The following is a 17,452-nucleotide window of genomic DNA, read 5'->3' as shown; positions in this document are numbered from 1 at the left end:
ATTTAAGTAGACGTTGCATCTCAATTTAATGGTATATGTACAGAATAGGACATCTATTGCAGCCCTTCATTCTTTCAGGTCATTAAGGTGATTTTGAAAAACCATTGCATTTGAGGACCCCTGGTGTAAAAGTTCAGATTTTATCAGCATGTGCAGGTGTAACCCACTGGTCACCAACTTTTTCTAAGGCTGAGGGCTACTTCATGGTCACTGGAAGGGCTACAACACTGACCTGTAAGGAAAGGTCACCATTCATATAAACTTTGTGCATAATAAACAGTTTTTTTATTATCTACATTTTTTTAAGATATTTGTATTTTGAAAGCTATATATGCTTTAATTTTTTATGATATGAAATGCTCTATAAACTTAGACCACTGGTGAGTTGACCTGTTTTCAGAAGACACTGGGGTCACCCCATTTACTCTTGGAGGGCCCTTTGGTGTCTGCGGGCACTGCGTTGGTGACCCCTGATGTGACCTATTCCATAATGTAAACATTGCTCATTTTGGTGAAAATTAAAATTTGATACTAGTCCAGCAATTCTGACATTTTAGCTTGTGAAAACTACAGAGAATGTCCTTGAATGTAGTGATTTTAGGGAATTAAATCTAGGAAAGAAACCTGGAACACTTCAACCAAAAGCTTAAAGGTAAAATCTCCTGAAATGTAATAAAGAGGACATGAACTGGTCCTAGTTGGTGGATGAAGCGGACATAACCAGAGGCCTGTAGCAAAAGCAAGCAGGGTTACTGGGTTAGCCAGACTAATTGAGCCTTAACCCTGAATTTCTGGTACCACCAAGCTGAATTTATACTCAGCCATGCTAGTCACATGGAGTAACATACTCTTAAATGGTAAACCTGCTCCAGGTCAGGCTAGCTTTCAGGATTAATATGGATCCTAGATAATGTTCCAGTCAGCCAATCAGCTGTTCAAGAAACAATGATTTGGCCTTTTGAGGACCTAATTTAAATTTTTTTTTGGGGGGGGGGGTCACAGTAATGGAACTTGAAAACCATAAAGCAATTAAAACAATGTTAATGACAGTTTTATTTTCCCTCCTTGACTTGCCAAACTTTAACCGTTCATTCACTTGTTTCTTGTATAATTGTGAAGCTACATAAAAGCATACAATAGAAATCAGAGCACAAGTGTGTGAAGATTCTTTAGTTAACTATGACAATATAAGTGATACTGGTTTTCATAGGGCTTACTGGGATATATACCAGATCCTAAAACAGTGGGGCTGTACACTGTATAAAAGGATTTATGCCATCCCAGGCAAGTCATTACCTGGATTTGTGAATATATTCACCGCATTATGAAAATCAGGCTATTTTCCTATACAACAAAGTGCACGTTTGAATATTCTTTGTGTGCTGCAACAATAAAAGACAGGGAAATAATACACTGAAGCTGCACTGATTGGGGATTAATGGTAAAATTCTACCAGTTTCACTTAAGTAGAAAAGACAATAAGGTACAGCTTTCTGTACATTTGTGGTTCCATTTTATAAGCCGAGTAGATTTGTCCTGCTTAGTTCTGACACAGTTCAGAAATCAGGATGATTTCACTCACCGATCACCTTTTGTATCAATATGCAATCATGGCATCAGCTTTATTGTAGTCCAGGCATTATTGAATTAATACAACTAACCAAATGAAAAGTTATTTCTATATGGTGGCAAGCCAGCAGTCCTTGCCACCATAATTTGGCATCTCTTCCTTGCAGCCTGCATGGTTTCATTTCTGCAGGATACGTTTTTGTTCAAAGGAGAAACCCACCCCTTTATAGGTGCGTTTTCACAGGTTGATCAGTTAGAGCTGGTTTGATTTGGCGAGTTGAGAACCAGCTTTGTGGCACCTCTGCTCCTAATAACCATTGTCGTAGTTTGGTTAAACTGGATAGATAAAGTAATCCCACTATGTTGGACTCACTTCCTGGTACATGTCTCTGCATTGGCGTCATCTTGTATCTTTATAGTTTCAATGTGAATCCAATAATTGGTTCATCTTTAATGTATTTTAGGGGGAAAAAAAGAAAAAAAAAAACATGGCAGGAACCATTTATATACACACATAGGTAAATTCATTTTATATCCAAAAATCAAACGGCAACATAATCCAACTTAACGATGTACACATCCCTTAACCAAACAACCATTCTCAAACACGGACGTCCTGGTGGGCCTCATTCTGAAAGCCGGCGTACTCTGAGGATGAGCGTTCTCCTTGGACAGCAAGGAAGCCTCAGCAGCTCTGATGTGGCTCTTAGTTTGTTTTTCTATTTGGGAGGACGGACAGCTCAGATTGTACATCTGTCTAATGAAGAGAAAAACAGAAACCGCCTGATGCTGCAAGAATTGAGGTAGAGCTTGGAGGCTCCACAGCATAGACTGACAGCCTGTGTGAAATTCCTGAACCAGAGTGGCCGGTCTGGATGAACTCCCTGTGATCTGTGGAGTAAGCAGGAAGTTAGGCAGTTTAGGGGACATGCATTTATTACTGACCAACAAGACAAAGATGCCAATTGACTTTTCCATTTTATATCACGATAAATAAGGAAATATAGTTTAAATACAAGTCAGCTAAAAACAAGTCATCCCACTGATAGTCCTTCAAACTATGCAACTGTCCAGTACTCACAGCCCACCTGAACAGAGTGGATCTTTAAGCCGACCATGTGGTACATCCTTCTACACACTTGAGCGGTAAGTTTCATCACTCTCCCAGAGAAACTTCCTGAGCGAACCACTGCCTCAAAACCCTCCACCAAGAGGGCTACTTCTTCTGGGGACAGAAGCAGAAAGGTCGGCATTTTAAAATAAAAACCCCTCAAAAGGAAGTTCCCCATGTTTACCTTTCTCCTCTTCAGATCGTGGAAGCACCTGGTCCACCAGAGCTTCTGACAATGTCAGAGCAGAATCCAGTCCCACACAGGCCACACCAACTGCTCTCTCCACCACCGACTGCTTAGCTCCATCCGTCTGGTGCAGCCTGCCGATCATCCATGTACCACTTGCTGCAGAGCATGCCACATCCTGAATTTCATTTACCTTGTTTTTGGCAGCAGCAACAATCTGTGGGATCAATTCAAAACCAGTCAATCATACTTAATTCATTAGAAAAACAATGGCATTATTTTGTATAATGGAATAAACCTCATCTGGGGGGGACAGAAGAACAGGAAATGAAGACTCCAGCCAGTCTAGACCTTTGCATGCAAAATCATTTGCAATGGAGACTATTGAAACAAACAAAAAGTGCTTTAATAATAGATTTCAGAGACATACTCCGACTAACAAATGTAAGTTAATAAACCTGGATGAAGTAAGCATTTCCGCACCAAAAAAAAAAAAGTAAAGCATTGAAGTTGTAATTATTTCCAGCTGAAGCAAAACAGGGAATAGCACTTTTAGTATTATGACTGGTGGGTTTAGCAACTCATAAGTCTTTCTGTATTTTGAAGTTCACTACCTGCACAGTTTTGTTTTGTCAAAAGTAGCAAGTAATGATGAAGTTAAATATCTTTGGGTTTTTAAAATCCTAAAACCAGAATACATTGAAAACTAGGCTTAAATAAAAAAAGATGTTTAAGAACTAAATCAATAATATGTTAGGGATTACTTTTCTCACGAGCTTTCAATCATTGCCGATTTTTAAAAAAGGAAAATCCTGCAGTCTTTCTAAATGGGATTAAACTAGAGTTATACAATAGGAAGGCTTCTTAATCACCTTGATTTTTAAAGGTAGTCTGTAAATACCTGATCACTGATCTTGATTAAGGAGAACAGTTTGTTGTGTGTAAAATAAATCTATAAATTAAATGCATTTTCCAAATTATAGTAGTAAGATGACTTGATGATGTAGGCTTAAGCTAATCAGACAGCTGTTGAGAAATACATTAAAGAAGGTATCCAAGCTTCAGTTCGCTGAGGTTTATCATATTAGCAGTCAGCATGGGACTCACTCTGTGGCTCCAGTTTAACAATAACAGGTGAAGCAGTGGAGCAAGCTGCGGAGGTCAGGGAGGTCACTCTGCTCTCCAGAACCTCACACACAGATTTCAGACTTTGGTTTCTGCTCTTAACATCTCTGTACAGGAGCACCAGGGTGGAGCAGGCTGAGCGAACCAGGGGCAGCTTGGTGAACCGGGCCGCTGCATTCGGTGCTACTTTCTGAATATCCGAAGAAAAAAAACAGATTCAAGATTCAATAGAGATTCTAGACATATTCAGACAGCAAAAACGTCCCTGAGGCGTTTATTTTTGCTTTAAAGGACTCACCTTGTAGTTATTGTTCACAGGCATTTCCCTGCACTTTTCGAACACCAAAAACGTTGTCAACATGTAAACCACAGCTTCCTGTGAAAACTTTACCTGCTTGGGCAAAGTTTCACGAAAGAATAATAGGCTAATTGCTCAGTATCGCTATTAACTGCGAGGCCACAGCTCTAAAAGCGTTTGGGCGTCATCAATCAGTGCACACCTGGTGAGATTTCTACTTCTAATCTCGCGAGATCTCAGTCATTCAGTAGTCTGGACAAAAAACAAAACAAAACATAAAGTAACTGTGAAATTATGCATTAATACATGCTGTAAGTTTTTATACTGATATTCTGAGGATATTTAACTATTAAATGGTATTACAAAAAAAATTATATGAGTAGAGATATGACAACCTGGGAAATAAAAGGTCAACATAAAGTCTTTTTGTTGTCTTCTTACCATTAGAACCCCTGAGTTGAATCTAATGCTTATACGTAAGAGATTGGTCAGACAAATTGGTAAATTGGAATGCGGAGATAATTGATTGAAATCACCACAATTTACGCTTTTGTATGTTTTTCAGGGTATTTAGATACCACCAACCGTTTTAATGAACATCTTAAAGGGCAAATGATGCGGGTTTGCACACTGTGTCGACGTCTATGGACAATATCTAAATTCAATCCACCATCTATCATTATTTGTTGCTTTTATTTTATAAGTAACATGTTTTTTTTAATACAATTTATTATTAAATTAACTTCCAAACTGTTTCTACTTGTATTATCCGTGTAAAATCTAAGGGTTCCTGTGGTATCTAGACAATTTTAAAGGTGGTTAGATTATAATAGACTTATTTTGAGCAGGTCATGAAAAGAACTAATGATTAAAATGATCGATTTCTAACATCTTCATGACTTTGAGTGGCTTTGTGTGTTTCATTTTCGACGATTGAGAATAGGCGAGCTGATTGACGCACGCTCTGGGCCACGAGGATCTGTCCTTGGTGCTGATGCTGCTGAGGCTGCAGCTGCCGCATCCCGCGTCTCCCCGGGCGCAACGTGCTCCAAAACATCTGTAGAAAAATCACTTTGCGTCACAGTGCGGGAGGCGTTCCAGGGGCAGTCACGCGGGGTGAGATGGCCGACTCTCACCAGCAAACACTATACGAAAAGCAAGATGCGGCACGTGCGGTGGGTGGCGTCCGACCCGCGGATTTCACGTGGCCCCAGCGAGAGGTTCTCCGAGCCGAGCCTCCACAGTGTCAGTCCGGTGCGGCAGCTGCAGCAGGAGGAAACATCCCAAACATGGCTGTGGAGCTGGAGCCCACTGAGTAAGTCCACTCACGATCACTGACAGCAAATACAGATTAACAATAACAACAAAATATACAAAAAAGTATTTAATGTGGAATATTTTCAGCATTAATAAAAAAAAGAAATCTTCGCATTGTTTACACCTTATGTAGCTATAAGGAAGGGTTTTGTGATACTAGTTTCCCTAGATTGGTTAAATTTAGATGCATTAAGGGGAAAATTAGCTTTTTACTTTTGTTTTTCATACAGCATATTTAATCTATCATTTTTACAGAATTTGTTTTCACTGCATTTTTTTCTAATGGTCTTCTAGCCGTGACTAGATGAGAAGTGGTTTTAGTTTGGCAGCCAGCATCCATGATTTGCATGTGCCTGTTGATCTAATAAACGCTACTCTCTTGTAAATGGTATAGGTTTACCATTTTGTGTCTCCAGTCAGCACTGCTGTGGGTTGTTTTTAAAGTGGATATCTCATATCTATTCACTCCATGTTTGAAAGAGACAATAGGTGATGTTACAGTGCATTGCACATGCCTTGGATATTAATTAGAGACATTAGAGTGACAATCTCCAATATATTTTGTAGGGTTTTGTTTCATGGGCTATCACAAAGTAGAGAATAAGTGAAAGGTGGAAGGAAAAGTATGTATACTTTGTTCCTAGATATGAAAAATGCAATAGTTATGTACAGTGATTTAAAGAATCAATTTGAGTATGTTTAAGTGTCCCTACATGTGCTTTGCACTTGTCCAGTCCAGTCTGATTGGATAGAAACAATTAACCTTTGATTACAAGTCTTTGCCACCAATTTTCTGCTACAGTCGAGCGTTAGTGTGAGCTGGTGTGTTTAGGGTTTCCTGAGTGTTGGTTCTAAGCTACACATAAACTTTTGCACAGAGTGTGAAAAGTTCAGTTTTGATCTTCTCTGATCTTCTTTGCTAATGTCCTCCACATGGCTCAAGATAAACTATAAACTTTTTTTTCTTTTTTTTTAGAAAGGCTTTTATTTTTAACCTTACTATATCGAGATTGTAATTGTTTTGAGTTAATTATTATGTCCGACTCCTGCACTGAACATAATGGTCAGAGCCCACACGTTTCAGATTTTTATTCATACAGAATAAATAAAACTCGTTTTCTTTTTCTGACCATTTAAAAATTTGTTCAACTTTGTGTTTATCTGTCCCATAAACTTCTTTATAATATATATATCAGTTGGTTGCCCTTGCTTAAAAAATAGATCTAAAAAAAAATATATGAACAGGGATTTGCACTGAATAGCATTATTGACTGCAGGTGCTTGTTTCTGGATCAAAGTAGTGAAGGAGAATTGTGTTTAACAGATGACCCTAAATAGAGCAGAGTGAGGTAGATCAATGTGAAACCCTGTGCTTGCATTCAACCGGATCTGGAAAAAAATGGTTATGAGTGTTTGGACTTTCCTCTTCTCTGTCTCTATAGTGTTATTCGTCTAATAATGCAGTATCTCAAGGAGAACAACCTCTACCGCACACTGACCACCTTACAGGAGGAAACCACAGTTTCTCTCAACACAGTGCAAAGCATTGAGAGCTTTATTGAGGATGTAAACAGGGGTCACTGGGACTCCGTTCTGTTGGCTATCGAGTCTCTCAAGTTGCCCGACCACACGCTGATTAACCTCTATGAACAGGTGAGTCGGTTTGCTCAGCAGATACTTTTTGGGATGCCTTGAAAAATAATTCATGTACCTCAAACATTTTGTATATTTTGGCCTGTCGTAGCCACAAGTCTCAGTATGTTTTATCTTTATTTTATTTTATCTATTGACACAATGTAGAATCTCAATATAAACTGGCAGAAAGATGACAGATGTTTTTTTTTTTTTTTTTTTTTTTTTACATTTATTACAAATATAAATCTGAAAATACATTTATATTATGCCCTCTTCATTGGATTTCTATGAAAAGAAACCCAGTCCATGCATTTGGATTCAGTGGAGTTCACCTGTGTGCAATCAGGTCTCCCTGTAAATGCAGCTGTTCTTTTTTGGCCTCTGAGATTTGGCTAAAGTTGTGGAGAACTTCAAAGCTTAAGAATCTTGCAGAAAAAAAAATCTTAACTGCATCATGAAATGACTTAGCTCAACTACATTCAAACCACACGGGTCTCTACCCAACATAAAAAAAGCCAGATATAAGAAGAAGAGGATGAATTAAAGCTCATTGCCAAGCTGAGAAACATAGTACAGGAGAATCTGCTGATGGGAAAACTATTGACTTTGCGCTCCTAAAATCCAGATTTGGGAACCTGAAGAAACCAATAATCGGTAAAAGAAGGCACAAAGATATGTCTGCTGTTTGCCACAAGTCCCACGATGTGGAAGCAAAGACCCACAGGAAACATAAAGAGCTTTCAGGCAAAACATCACATATGGAAAACTAGACCTGCACATTAAGCCAGAATAAACTATTTCCACGTGAAACATGGCGGGGGCAGAATCATACTGTGAGCATGCCTGTTTTTAGCAAGAACTTGATCAACAGGGGAAAGCTGCTGGCATGAAGAATGAGTTGAACATGGGGAAAATCCTGTTTTGAGATGCTCTCTGTCCAATCTGACTCCCTTTGAGCTATCCTGGGCCAAAACAATCCAGCCTGTAGAATTAGTTAACATGTAATTTGCCAAAGCACTTGTAGTGGAAGGTGGTTCTACAAAGCATTTATGCATTGCTCTCCATTAAAAGATTAAATTTATACACAATTGTTTCTGGTTGTGTTTTAATAAAACATAGAGACATTGAAGCAGCAGTTATACTTTTCTAAAAACCCTCCAGTCAGCTGTGATCTTCTCCACAGGTTGTACTGGAGCTCATTGAAATGAGGGAGGTGGGTGCAGCTCGTTCGCTTCTCAGACAAACCGACCCGATGATCATGTTGAAGCAGACCCAGCCTGAGAGGTACGCCCACCTGGAGAAGCTGCTGACCTTTCCTTACTTTGACCCTCGTGAGGTGAAAAAACACAGAGGTGTTAAACCTTCAAGCAAAACAAAATGTTTGGTTTCCTACTTGACATCTTCTCACTGTCGCTGCAGGCATACCCAAAGGGCAGCAGTAAAGAGAAGCGACGCAGAGCCATAGCTGAGGCATTAGCAAGGGAGGTCAGTGTTGTCCCTCCATCTCGTCTCATTGGACTCCTGGAACAAGTCAGCGTAAGTGCAACATTTCATGCTGTTGATGTAGCGCTACTAAAACACAATGATCTTAAGTCATATAAAAGGTAATACTGGAGGATGAAATTAGTTCTAGCATTTAAATAATCCCTTTTGAAGGAAGATACTCAGACACTTTAGATTTTCAACATTCTAATAGTCAGAGATCTGTGAACTGAGGAATTTAGTGCCATTCATTCTCTCTACTGTAATTGTTATTGTGCTATGATTGTCTACTTTTTTTTACATTTTGAGCACCAGGTTGTTGTCTCTGAGCATGCCTCATAATTGTAACAGAGCAAACAGGAACAGACTGAGCACACAGCAAAGAGGGGCTCCAGCGCCCAGCATGATGGTTCAATAACTTTAAGCTTTATGTTCTTGTCCCTGTTTCAGTACATTAGGCGACAGATAAATCCAGATTATCTCTCCCCTGAAATGACAATCGACACAAGCAAGGAGCAGCGGGTGCAAAAAGAAAGCTTTCCAACTCAGCTCTACCGCCACATAAAGGTACTTAACAACGATCAGCACATTACTCTATACATCCATATACATCAGTGGTAAATGTGAAATTGTTTTCTAAGTTCTGGGTTTATTTCCTTCACATCCTGACACAAAACTAATTACTTTATTCACCTCAAGACACCATTTGTAGTCAGTTTGGGCTCTCAGTGATGTTCCTAGGAGCTGCAGGCGTCACTCATAAATGCTTTCTAGTGACAAAAACTGATAAGTGAGAATGGTCAACCCACGCTGCTGCAGAGCACCGGAGTGAGTGTTTTTCTCCCTGAGGAAGACTGATATTAAATTCTGTTTTTAACCTGCCTATCTGCACTTTAGGCTGCAGCTCAAGAAGAGATTTCTTACAGAAATCTTATGTCATTTTTATCTGTGACTTGAATACACAGTTTGGACGACGATCACATGTGGAATGTGCCCGGTTCTCTTCTGATGGGAAGTATTTGATCACCGGATCAGTTGATGGGTTTATTGAGGTCTGGAACTTTAACACTGGAAAAATTTGCAAGGTAAATCTTTTCATACCTAAAATGCTTCTGCTTCTAATAGTTCCCTAACTTATGATCATTTGTTTAGTCTATTTGTATTTGCTTGAACAGTGTGTGCTTTGCAGGATCTCAAATATCAAGCCCAAGAAAGCTTCATGATGATGGATGATGCTGTGCTGTGTATGTGCTTCAGTCAAGATGCAGATTTATTGGCCACAGGAGCTCAGAACGGTAAAATAAAGGTCCGACATTTTTCATGTCATCGAGATGATAGAATCCAACCTCTTCTTTACTTCTTAGTTTTGATATGTTTGTTGAATGGAATCTAAGGAATAATATAAGAATGTCTTCCTATATTCCTAACATATGCTGCGGAAGGTGTGGAAGATCCAAAGTGGCTTGTATGTGCGCAGGTTCGAGCATGCTCACAACAAAGGGGTGACATGTTTGAACTTTTCAAAGAACAACGACCACATCCTCAGTGCTTCGTCTGACCAAACCATAAGGTGGGATATCATGGCATGAATCATAAATATAAATTGATCATAAGCAGTCAACATTTATTTGCATTTTTGCAGAAGTGAAATGAAAAATCTATTTTGAGAGATAATTCAGGTAAAATTATTGGTTCCACATTTATTAATTGATGAAAGATGAACATAACTTAACCATGTTTTTTTCCACCCTTTAATTTTCTTGCTGTGATTTTTATCAATCCACAACCTTCTGCTTTCTTTGGGTTTAAATAGAAGGTGCACAGAAGATGGATAGTCTCAAAAACTACCATTGGAAGCTTTTTACATGTAAAAGCTTGTTTTAGACTGATAGCTACCTTTATCCAAAACTGAGACTGACTGACACCAACTATAAAGGTGTGGGGCAAGGTGGAAAAGCATGTCATGCCTTCTGCTCAGTATAGTGCAGGGTTCATTATCCTGTGGGTCTGTATGTCTTTAAAAGACCATGGGAACCTTTTTTGAGGTTGTGGCATCATGGAATCTTAAGAATATGTATTTTAAATAGAAACATTTGGTGTAAAATGATCCAAAACCTTGAGCCTAATCAACAAATATAGGGTTCACCCAAGCCCAAAATCATCCCTCTTTCATAGCCATCTTAGTCCCTAGACCTAAATCCTATAGAATAATGTAGAGGGAGATAAAGAGAGGAGAGCACTAGAGAGGTACCAGGACAGGATGATGCATTGAAATTATATAAAATTACAGGTTTAAAAATTCCTCTTCTCTCTGTTTACTCCAAATTAGTTGATGATTATAGAAGAATGTTGCTTTCCCAATAATAAAAAGGGTTAATAGATAAAAGGGTTTTATCTATTAAAAACAGCCGAGGTGATGGTATTTAATTTGTTTATATTTTTTATTGCAATTTCTCCACTATAATTTCCCTGCTGAATGAATATACCAAACTGTAGATTGTGTTTTATTTTTTATTTATTTATTTATTTTTTTTGTTATGCCAAGGCATTAAATGCTGTTTTTAGTTTCAGGTATTTTAGATATCTTTTTCCAGTTGTGATCAAGGTGCTGTAGATAAACTTATTACTACTGTATATATATATAGTATATATAGTGTACTGAATATAAAAATCTTAAAATGCAGCACCTATTGGAGATAAAGTATTGCAACAAATAATATAAGGTAGGAGCTTTGGTTAGCTTCTGTAGTTATGTATAGAAAGAAGCTTATCTGCAGTGGGATGAAAGAGGGAGATCTTACTGACCTCAGACATGATTCATGAAGGTTCGGTGGATGCACATATAGGCATCAGCACAGACGAGAGATGGAAGTGCATTTTTTCCCCCTAAACTGCACGTTTACTTTCACAGCCTGTTATAAATTCATGAGAAACAAGAAAGCAGGTGGGCAACAAGTCAGGAAAGTGATCTTCAGTTTTGTTCCTGCAGTTCAGTATATCAACCTTTTCCAAATCAGAACTCCACAGTAAAAACTGATCTAGAAATAATTAAAGATGTCTATAAATTTGCCCATAATCTGATCAGGTAAAAAAGACCTGTCAATGGAATTAATATTTTTGCCCTTAAAGCAATATAATTAATAAGTAATTATTAATTAATAAAAAAGTAAGATAATATGCACTTGAAAAAAGATAACAAATTCGTTTTTTTATGTGAAAGGTTAACTATCCATTGGCAAATTGTTTTACTCACATACTCAACAAAAAACACACATATTTTAAGGAAAAAATTACTCACTTATATTTCATTTTTGGCAATGTGTAGACAAACTTGCATTTTAGACTTGAATAAATTATTCTAAACTGCTGATAGTGTATGCTTTAGAAGTAAAGCAACTTTCAAAGTTCAGTAATAACAGCTGCAATCACATATTTTCATCCTCTTGCATAAGAACACCTGCAAGGTTTGCAGTTCCTCAAAAGTACAGGAATATCTGTTCCTACTTCTTCTACAGCTTATACACACAAACACATGCACGCATACTCTCATTCTCCTTACATTATGATTATTTCTGACTCCTGAGGGGTGGAAAGGTGGGTGGAGCCATGAGTTTGAGGCACATGTGCTGTGTGGGTGCATTTGAGGTACCATGTGCTCAAGCACAAAGCTGCAACGTGTTTCTCCACCTTGCAGATCCTCAAGTCAAAAAAAAAAATTCTTTGCAAATGGTAAATCATCCACCAGCAGACGAAGTGAATCCATAAACGTGAGATGTCTGGTCATGGTTTAGCTCATCTGTAAAGCCATTCACTCCGCAGGAGCTAAAAATAACTCAGTGGATACACGCTTCGTCTGCTCTCAACAATAATCTGCTCCTCCGGTTAAACTGAGGATGTTTTTAAAGCGAGTCAGTTTCTATGAAGCTTCACTATCTTTTATGTCACCAGATTTTCTAACATTATTTTCAGGATCCATGAACTGAGGTCAGGCAAGACGTTAAAGGAGTTAAACGGCCATTTATCAATTGTAAACGAGGCATGCTTCACTCAGGATGGTTTTCACATCATCAGTGCCTCATCTGATGGCACCATTAAGGTATGATCGGCCTGAACAATCCTGTTCTACCATAGATGTAATAATTGGCTCCAGTCAAAAGTTAAACACAGATCAGAGGTATAGATGTCATGATACTTTTGGAGCTTGAGCGTCTGGAATGGCTCCAATCTCAACCACATTGAAAGGGTAAATCTTGTAAGGAAACCATTTTATTTAGTTAAAATCAGAGATGGGAAGTAATAAAGTACAAATACTTCGTTACTGTACTCAAGTAGATTTTTCTGATATTTTTACTTTACTTTACTACTTATTTTTATGGCGACTTTTTACTTCTACTCCTTACATTTTTACACAAATATCTGTACTTTCTACTCCTTACATTTTTAAAAATTGGCTCGTTACTTTAGTTTTGAATCATTTCAATGGAGTTACCGTTCTTATTTTTCACGTCATCAATACCAAATTCAATCTAATGGGCTCTATGCACAGCTCCACTACTTCCTGAATTTAAAGCAGCTCCTTTGTTTCCTGTCTTTCATTACTGGACGAACTGATTAATCCAGGTGTGTCTGGCCAGTTACTTAGGTCATACACACCTGGATTAATCAGTGCATCCAATCATGAAAGACAGGAAACAAAGGAGCTGCTTTAAATTCAGGAAGTAGTGGAGTTGTGCATAGAGCCTATTGGATGGGAATCTACGTTACATTTGACGCACCACTACAAGATGAATCGACAGATTCGGCTTTATTCATTCGCGGCAAATCATTGCAGCTTGGTGGCGGTGGCGTTAGCATAGTAGTATGGACGACGAGATGATTGAAAATGAACACAACGGAGATCTAGTCCTATTGGCAGACATCCATTTAAAATGTAGGCAACGGCATGAAAAAAGTGGTTTCTACTTTTACTTTTATACTTTAAGTAAATTTACAAGCCTATACTTTGTTACTTTTACTTGAGTAAAGAAGTTTAACCAGTACTGCCACTTTTACCAGAGTATTTTTTAAGACAAGTATCTGTACTTTTACTCAAGTATGGAAAGTGAGGATTTTTGCCATCTCTGGTTAAAATTAAAAATACCAAATAAAAACAGTGATGAAATATTAATCCAGATAAAAACGAATAGTTTGTTACAGAAAGTGTGTGGTTTCTCTGCAACCTTCTTAGGAACATTTTGTTTGGGTGCATATTTATATTTTAGCCTATGAGTGTAATTCTGATCTTGTTTTCATAAGAGAGAAGCCACAACTAATTCACACTTATACACTCAATTTTTGTTTTATTTTAAAATCAGGCCTTTTTTAAATATTGCTTTGAAAATAGATTGGTTCTAATACATCTTTGAAACCCAAAATTAAACTTTAAACTTAGGCCAGCAGTGATCTTTTGCAAACCTCTCACCAGTACTGCTAAGCTAAAAAAAACTTCCTTGGGTATGTCTTCCCAGATCTGGAACACAAAATCGTGTGAATGCCTTCACACCTTTAAATCCCAGTTAGTTACACCAGATGTCCCAGTCAACAACGTGATTCCCCTTCCCCAAAACCCTGAGGAGTTTGTGGTGTGTAACCGCTCCAGCAGATTGGTCATCATGAACATGCGCGGCCAGGTAAGAACCAGACCTCATCCAGTAAGCATGATTTTACCTGTACCGGTTAAACAAATTGATCAAAACAATTCCATGATAAATAAATGGACTTGTTACTTAATGCTAAATAGTTTAATACCACCAGAGTTCATACAAAAATAAGAATTCATATAATACGCTAATACTCGCAATAACCATTTAAAGGAAGGATAGCCCTAAGCAAACGTTTAATGAAAATATGTAGAAAAGATACGTCAAGATGATTAATGTATGTAAAAGATGGTTAAAAAGCTGTGGTGGTTGATTAAACCAACTAATCAAGTCAGACCTGATTAGTTGGTTTCTGTCCAAATAAACTTGGACAGGCCTAAGGTTAGAAATAATCTAAATGGATTGGCTAAAAAAAGGCAAATTTCTACCCACTAAGAGAAAAAGGATCAACGCCGATATTGAATTATATTTTAAGGTCATGGATGGATGGATGGATGGATGGATGGATGGATGGATGGATGGAAGGAAGGAAGGAAGGAAGGAAGGAAGGAAGGAAGGAAGGTAGGAAGGAAGGAAGGAAGGAAGGAAGGAAGGAAGGAAGGAAGGAAGGAAGGAAGGAAGGAAGGAAGGAAGGAAGGAAGGAAGGAAGGAAGGAAGGAAGGAAGGAAGGAAGGATGCGTGGGTGGATGGGTTGTCATTCAGGAAAATAATAATAATTTTTGTGTTAAAATATTTCCTAAACAGACTAATGAGTTCCCATTTACAATAATGCATAATGGAGAGTGGATGTTTTAGCGTTTCCTTCTATCTTCCTCCTCAGACAGTGAAGAGCTTTTGTTCTGAGCAGCCACTGAGAGCGTGCTTCATTTGTTGCACTGTCTCACCCCACGGAGAGTGGATCTACTGTGTGGGGGAGGACTGTGTGCTGTACTGCTTCAACTACACATCAGGGAGGCTGGAGAAAACGCTGACTGTAAGCCCCGCAGCTAATACTCCACTATTATGTTTCAGACAAGCCATCAGTGTTTCCTAACTACATATTTTGCTGTCTCATTGTTTGGTTTAAACATTCCAGGCAGGGGAATGAAAATGTCTACTAATATTCATTCCGCTGAACCCACAGGTCCATGAGAAAGATGTAATTGGCATCGCTCACCACCCACATGAGAACCTGATTGCCACCTACAGCGAGGATGGGCTGTTAATGCTGTGGAAATCCTAAAGAGTCCCCTGCATCAGACTGAGGAGGAGCTAGGGAGTCCATTGCAGAGCTCAAAAGCATTATGATAAAGCTTAAAGGGATGAATCTGAATTTTTACATGAAAACTTCTATCAAACTTTTATACAGCTTGTATCTTTTCTGTAGCGAAGCATTTTCATTCATCTTAAATCATTCATGGGTAAAATCAGATTAGGCGGTGCCAGTGGATGATGCTAAGAGAGACTAAAACCAAAGTGGACTTTTTGTAAGAATTCCAAAACTGCTGTCACTGTTAAACAACAAAAAACTATTGTACTGGATTGTTATTTATCAAAACAGAAGGTGGTGTACCCCCAATGCCTTTGAAGGAAACATGAAAATCTAACTTGTAATGTAAGGAGCAGACTGAGAGAAAAAAAATGATGGTTCACCACCTTCTACCTTTACTGGGTAAAACAAACCAAGAAAAAGTTATCTACTGCGGGTGAGATGCTAAACGCTCTTTTTTATTAGAGCCTCCCAAAACTGAACCTTTATGAGTTATATGGTGCCTGATTGACAGATTTTATTTTCTTAGAAGGCCTTCACCAGCAGTTCAGCTATTTTTTTTAGTGTACGAAAGTGACTTTTACATTTTTATAATCGAAAGATTCAGGATACAGCTAAAGATATGAGAACCATCCAAATATTTCTTATTTGTCTGAATGTGTAATTTTTATTTTTACCTGATTCACTTTCCATCAGAATGCTGTATGAACTTTGCTGTATGAAGTTTGGCGGAGCTCTCCATGGTGCTCCTTGTTAGTCCAACTGAACCAGAGCTATTTGAATCCAACTCTCTCATCTCTTCTTGTCTCTAACAGACATGAAAATGCACGATGGTGAACTGTTGTAAAAATGATTTACAGTAGAAACTGCCTAATGTTTGGGCATTAAAAATATCAGGTATTTGATGCTTTACTGTCTTTTTTTGTAAATAGACTTTTTCTTTTCTTTATAATGCTCTGTGATTTATCTGCATGCTACCTCAGTTGACTGCCTTGCTGTGGTTCTGCAATAATTCAGAAATATGCATGCTTCCTGTCTGTATTAGCTGCATTTATTTGTAGTGGTGTTCCTGTGCATACTTTTAGAAGGTCCCTAAAGCTAACACTGTCTTCTACTTGCATCTAATAACTGTTATTTGTCACTGTTGGATGAAGTCACTGCTCTCTTTTTGGTATGTTTACTGCATTGTGGATATCACTTTGTCTGCCATAGGAGGGATGAATCCAAATAAATTCATAATTGAAAAAGGGGTGCATTTAAAGAGCTTTTTGTAAACTCATTTTAGGGTCAGATCTGTTCAATCCACTCTTTTAAAGGGTAGAATTTGGGTAAAACACAAATCCTCAGAGGGAGAGTCATTCAGGGTTGTATGGTATAACTGCTGTTTTAAAAAAAATATTTCTCCAAGTGTGAACAAGACATTTATCTATTGAGGACAATTTCAAGTTTCACATTTAAAATCTTTTAATTAGAAATACAATTGTACATGTTAAATTGAATTATTAAAGAGGAACTGTAAATTGTATGTATTAATCCATTATCACAGAGTTTTCTTTATTTACATGACTGAAAAATGTAGATTCACACTGAATGCATCAAAACTATGAATTAACAAGTGGAATTATATACTTAAAAAAGTGTGAAACAACTGATAATATGTCTTAAATTCCAGGTTCTTCAAAGTAGCCACCTTTTGCTTTGATTACTGCTTTGCACACTCTTGGTATTCTCTTGATGATCTTCAAGAGGTAGTCACAAGGAATGGATTTCACTTTACAGATGTCCCCTGTCAGGTTTAATATGTGGGATTTCTTGCCTTATAAATGGGTTGGGATCATCA

General features: G+C 38.0%; 2 protein-coding genes across 3 annotated transcripts; one reads left to right on the top strand and one right to left on the bottom strand.

The window, feature by feature from the left end:
- Positions 1 to 2,071: 2,071 nt before the first annotated feature.
- On the bottom strand, positions 2,072 to 4,516 carry LOC119774745 (perilipin-2-like). Of its 2 annotated transcripts, none has more exons than XM_038272412.1 (6): positions 4,291 to 4,516; positions 3,975 to 4,182; positions 3,166 to 3,248; positions 2,865 to 3,084; positions 2,658 to 2,791; positions 2,072 to 2,460 (listed from the first exon to the last, which is right to left on the bottom strand). In XM_038272412.1, exons 1-6 carry the CDS (start codon positions 4,351 to 4,353, stop codon positions 2,134 to 2,136), a joined length of 1,035 nt encoding a protein of 344 aa, XP_038128340.1. In that variant the 5' UTR covers positions 4,354 to 4,516; the 3' UTR covers positions 2,072 to 2,133. The 2 variants fall into 2 exon arrangements, with proteins under 2 accessions (XP_038128340.1, XP_038128339.1); XM_038272411.1 differs by having other exon boundaries at positions 2,658 to 2,794; positions 4,291 to 4,513.
- Positions 4,517 to 5,325: 809 nt separating this feature from the next.
- On the top strand, positions 5,326 to 16,861 carry smu1b (SMU1 DNA replication regulator and spliceosomal factor b). The gene is made up of 12 exons (XM_038272395.1): positions 5,326 to 5,605; positions 7,050 to 7,260; positions 8,426 to 8,578; positions 8,662 to 8,778; positions 9,175 to 9,291; positions 9,690 to 9,809; positions 9,914 to 10,030; positions 10,167 to 10,294; positions 12,694 to 12,820; positions 14,232 to 14,393; positions 15,184 to 15,336; positions 15,487 to 16,861. The coding sequence occupies exons 1-12, from the start codon at positions 5,412 to 5,414 to the stop codon at positions 15,583 to 15,585; spliced, it is 1,698 nt and encodes a 565-aa protein (XP_038128323.1). The 5' UTR covers positions 5,326 to 5,411; the 3' UTR covers positions 15,586 to 16,861.
- Positions 16,862 to 17,452: the final 591 nt, after the last annotated feature.

The sequence above is a fragment of the Cyprinodon tularosa genome, unplaced genomic scaffold (genome assembly GCF_016077235.1).
Source record: "Cyprinodon tularosa strain WSP-4 unplaced genomic scaffold, ASM1607723v1 ctg829, whole genome shotgun sequence".
Lineage (NCBI taxonomy): Eukaryota > Metazoa > Chordata > Actinopteri > Cyprinodontiformes > Cyprinodontidae > Cyprinodon > Cyprinodon tularosa.
This window is presented reverse-complemented; position numbering and strand designations above follow the sequence as displayed.

What these genes read in the sequence shown, in the direction of transcription:
- LOC119774745 (XM_038272411.1), bottom strand. Translation starts at nt 4,353, where the DNA reads ATGTTGACAACGTTTTTGGTGTTCGAAAAGTGCAGGGAAATGCCTGTG. An exon ending in TTCTGTCCCCCCCAGATGAG is followed by an intron (nt 3,085 to 3,165) that starts GTTTATTCCATT and finishes TTGATCCCACAG; the next exon opens with ATTGTTGCTGCTGCCAAAAA. An exon ending in ACGATCTGAAGAGGAGAAAG is followed by an intron (nt 2,795 to 2,864) that starts GTAAACATGGGG and finishes TTCTGTCCCCAG; the next exon opens with AAGAAGTAGCCCTCTTGGTG.
- smu1b (XM_038272395.1), top strand. Translation starts at nt 5,412, where the DNA reads ATGGCCGACTCTCACCAGCAAACACTATACGAAAAGCAAGATGCGGCA. An exon ending in ACACTGGAAAAATTTGCAAG is followed by an intron (nt 9,810 to 9,913) that starts GTAAATCTTTTC and finishes TGTGCTTTGCAG; the next exon opens with GATCTCAAATATCAAGCCCA. An exon ending in TCGTCTGACCAAACCATAAG is followed by an intron (nt 10,295 to 12,693) that starts GTGGGATATCAT and finishes CATTATTTTCAG; the next exon opens with GATCCATGAACTGAGGTCAG.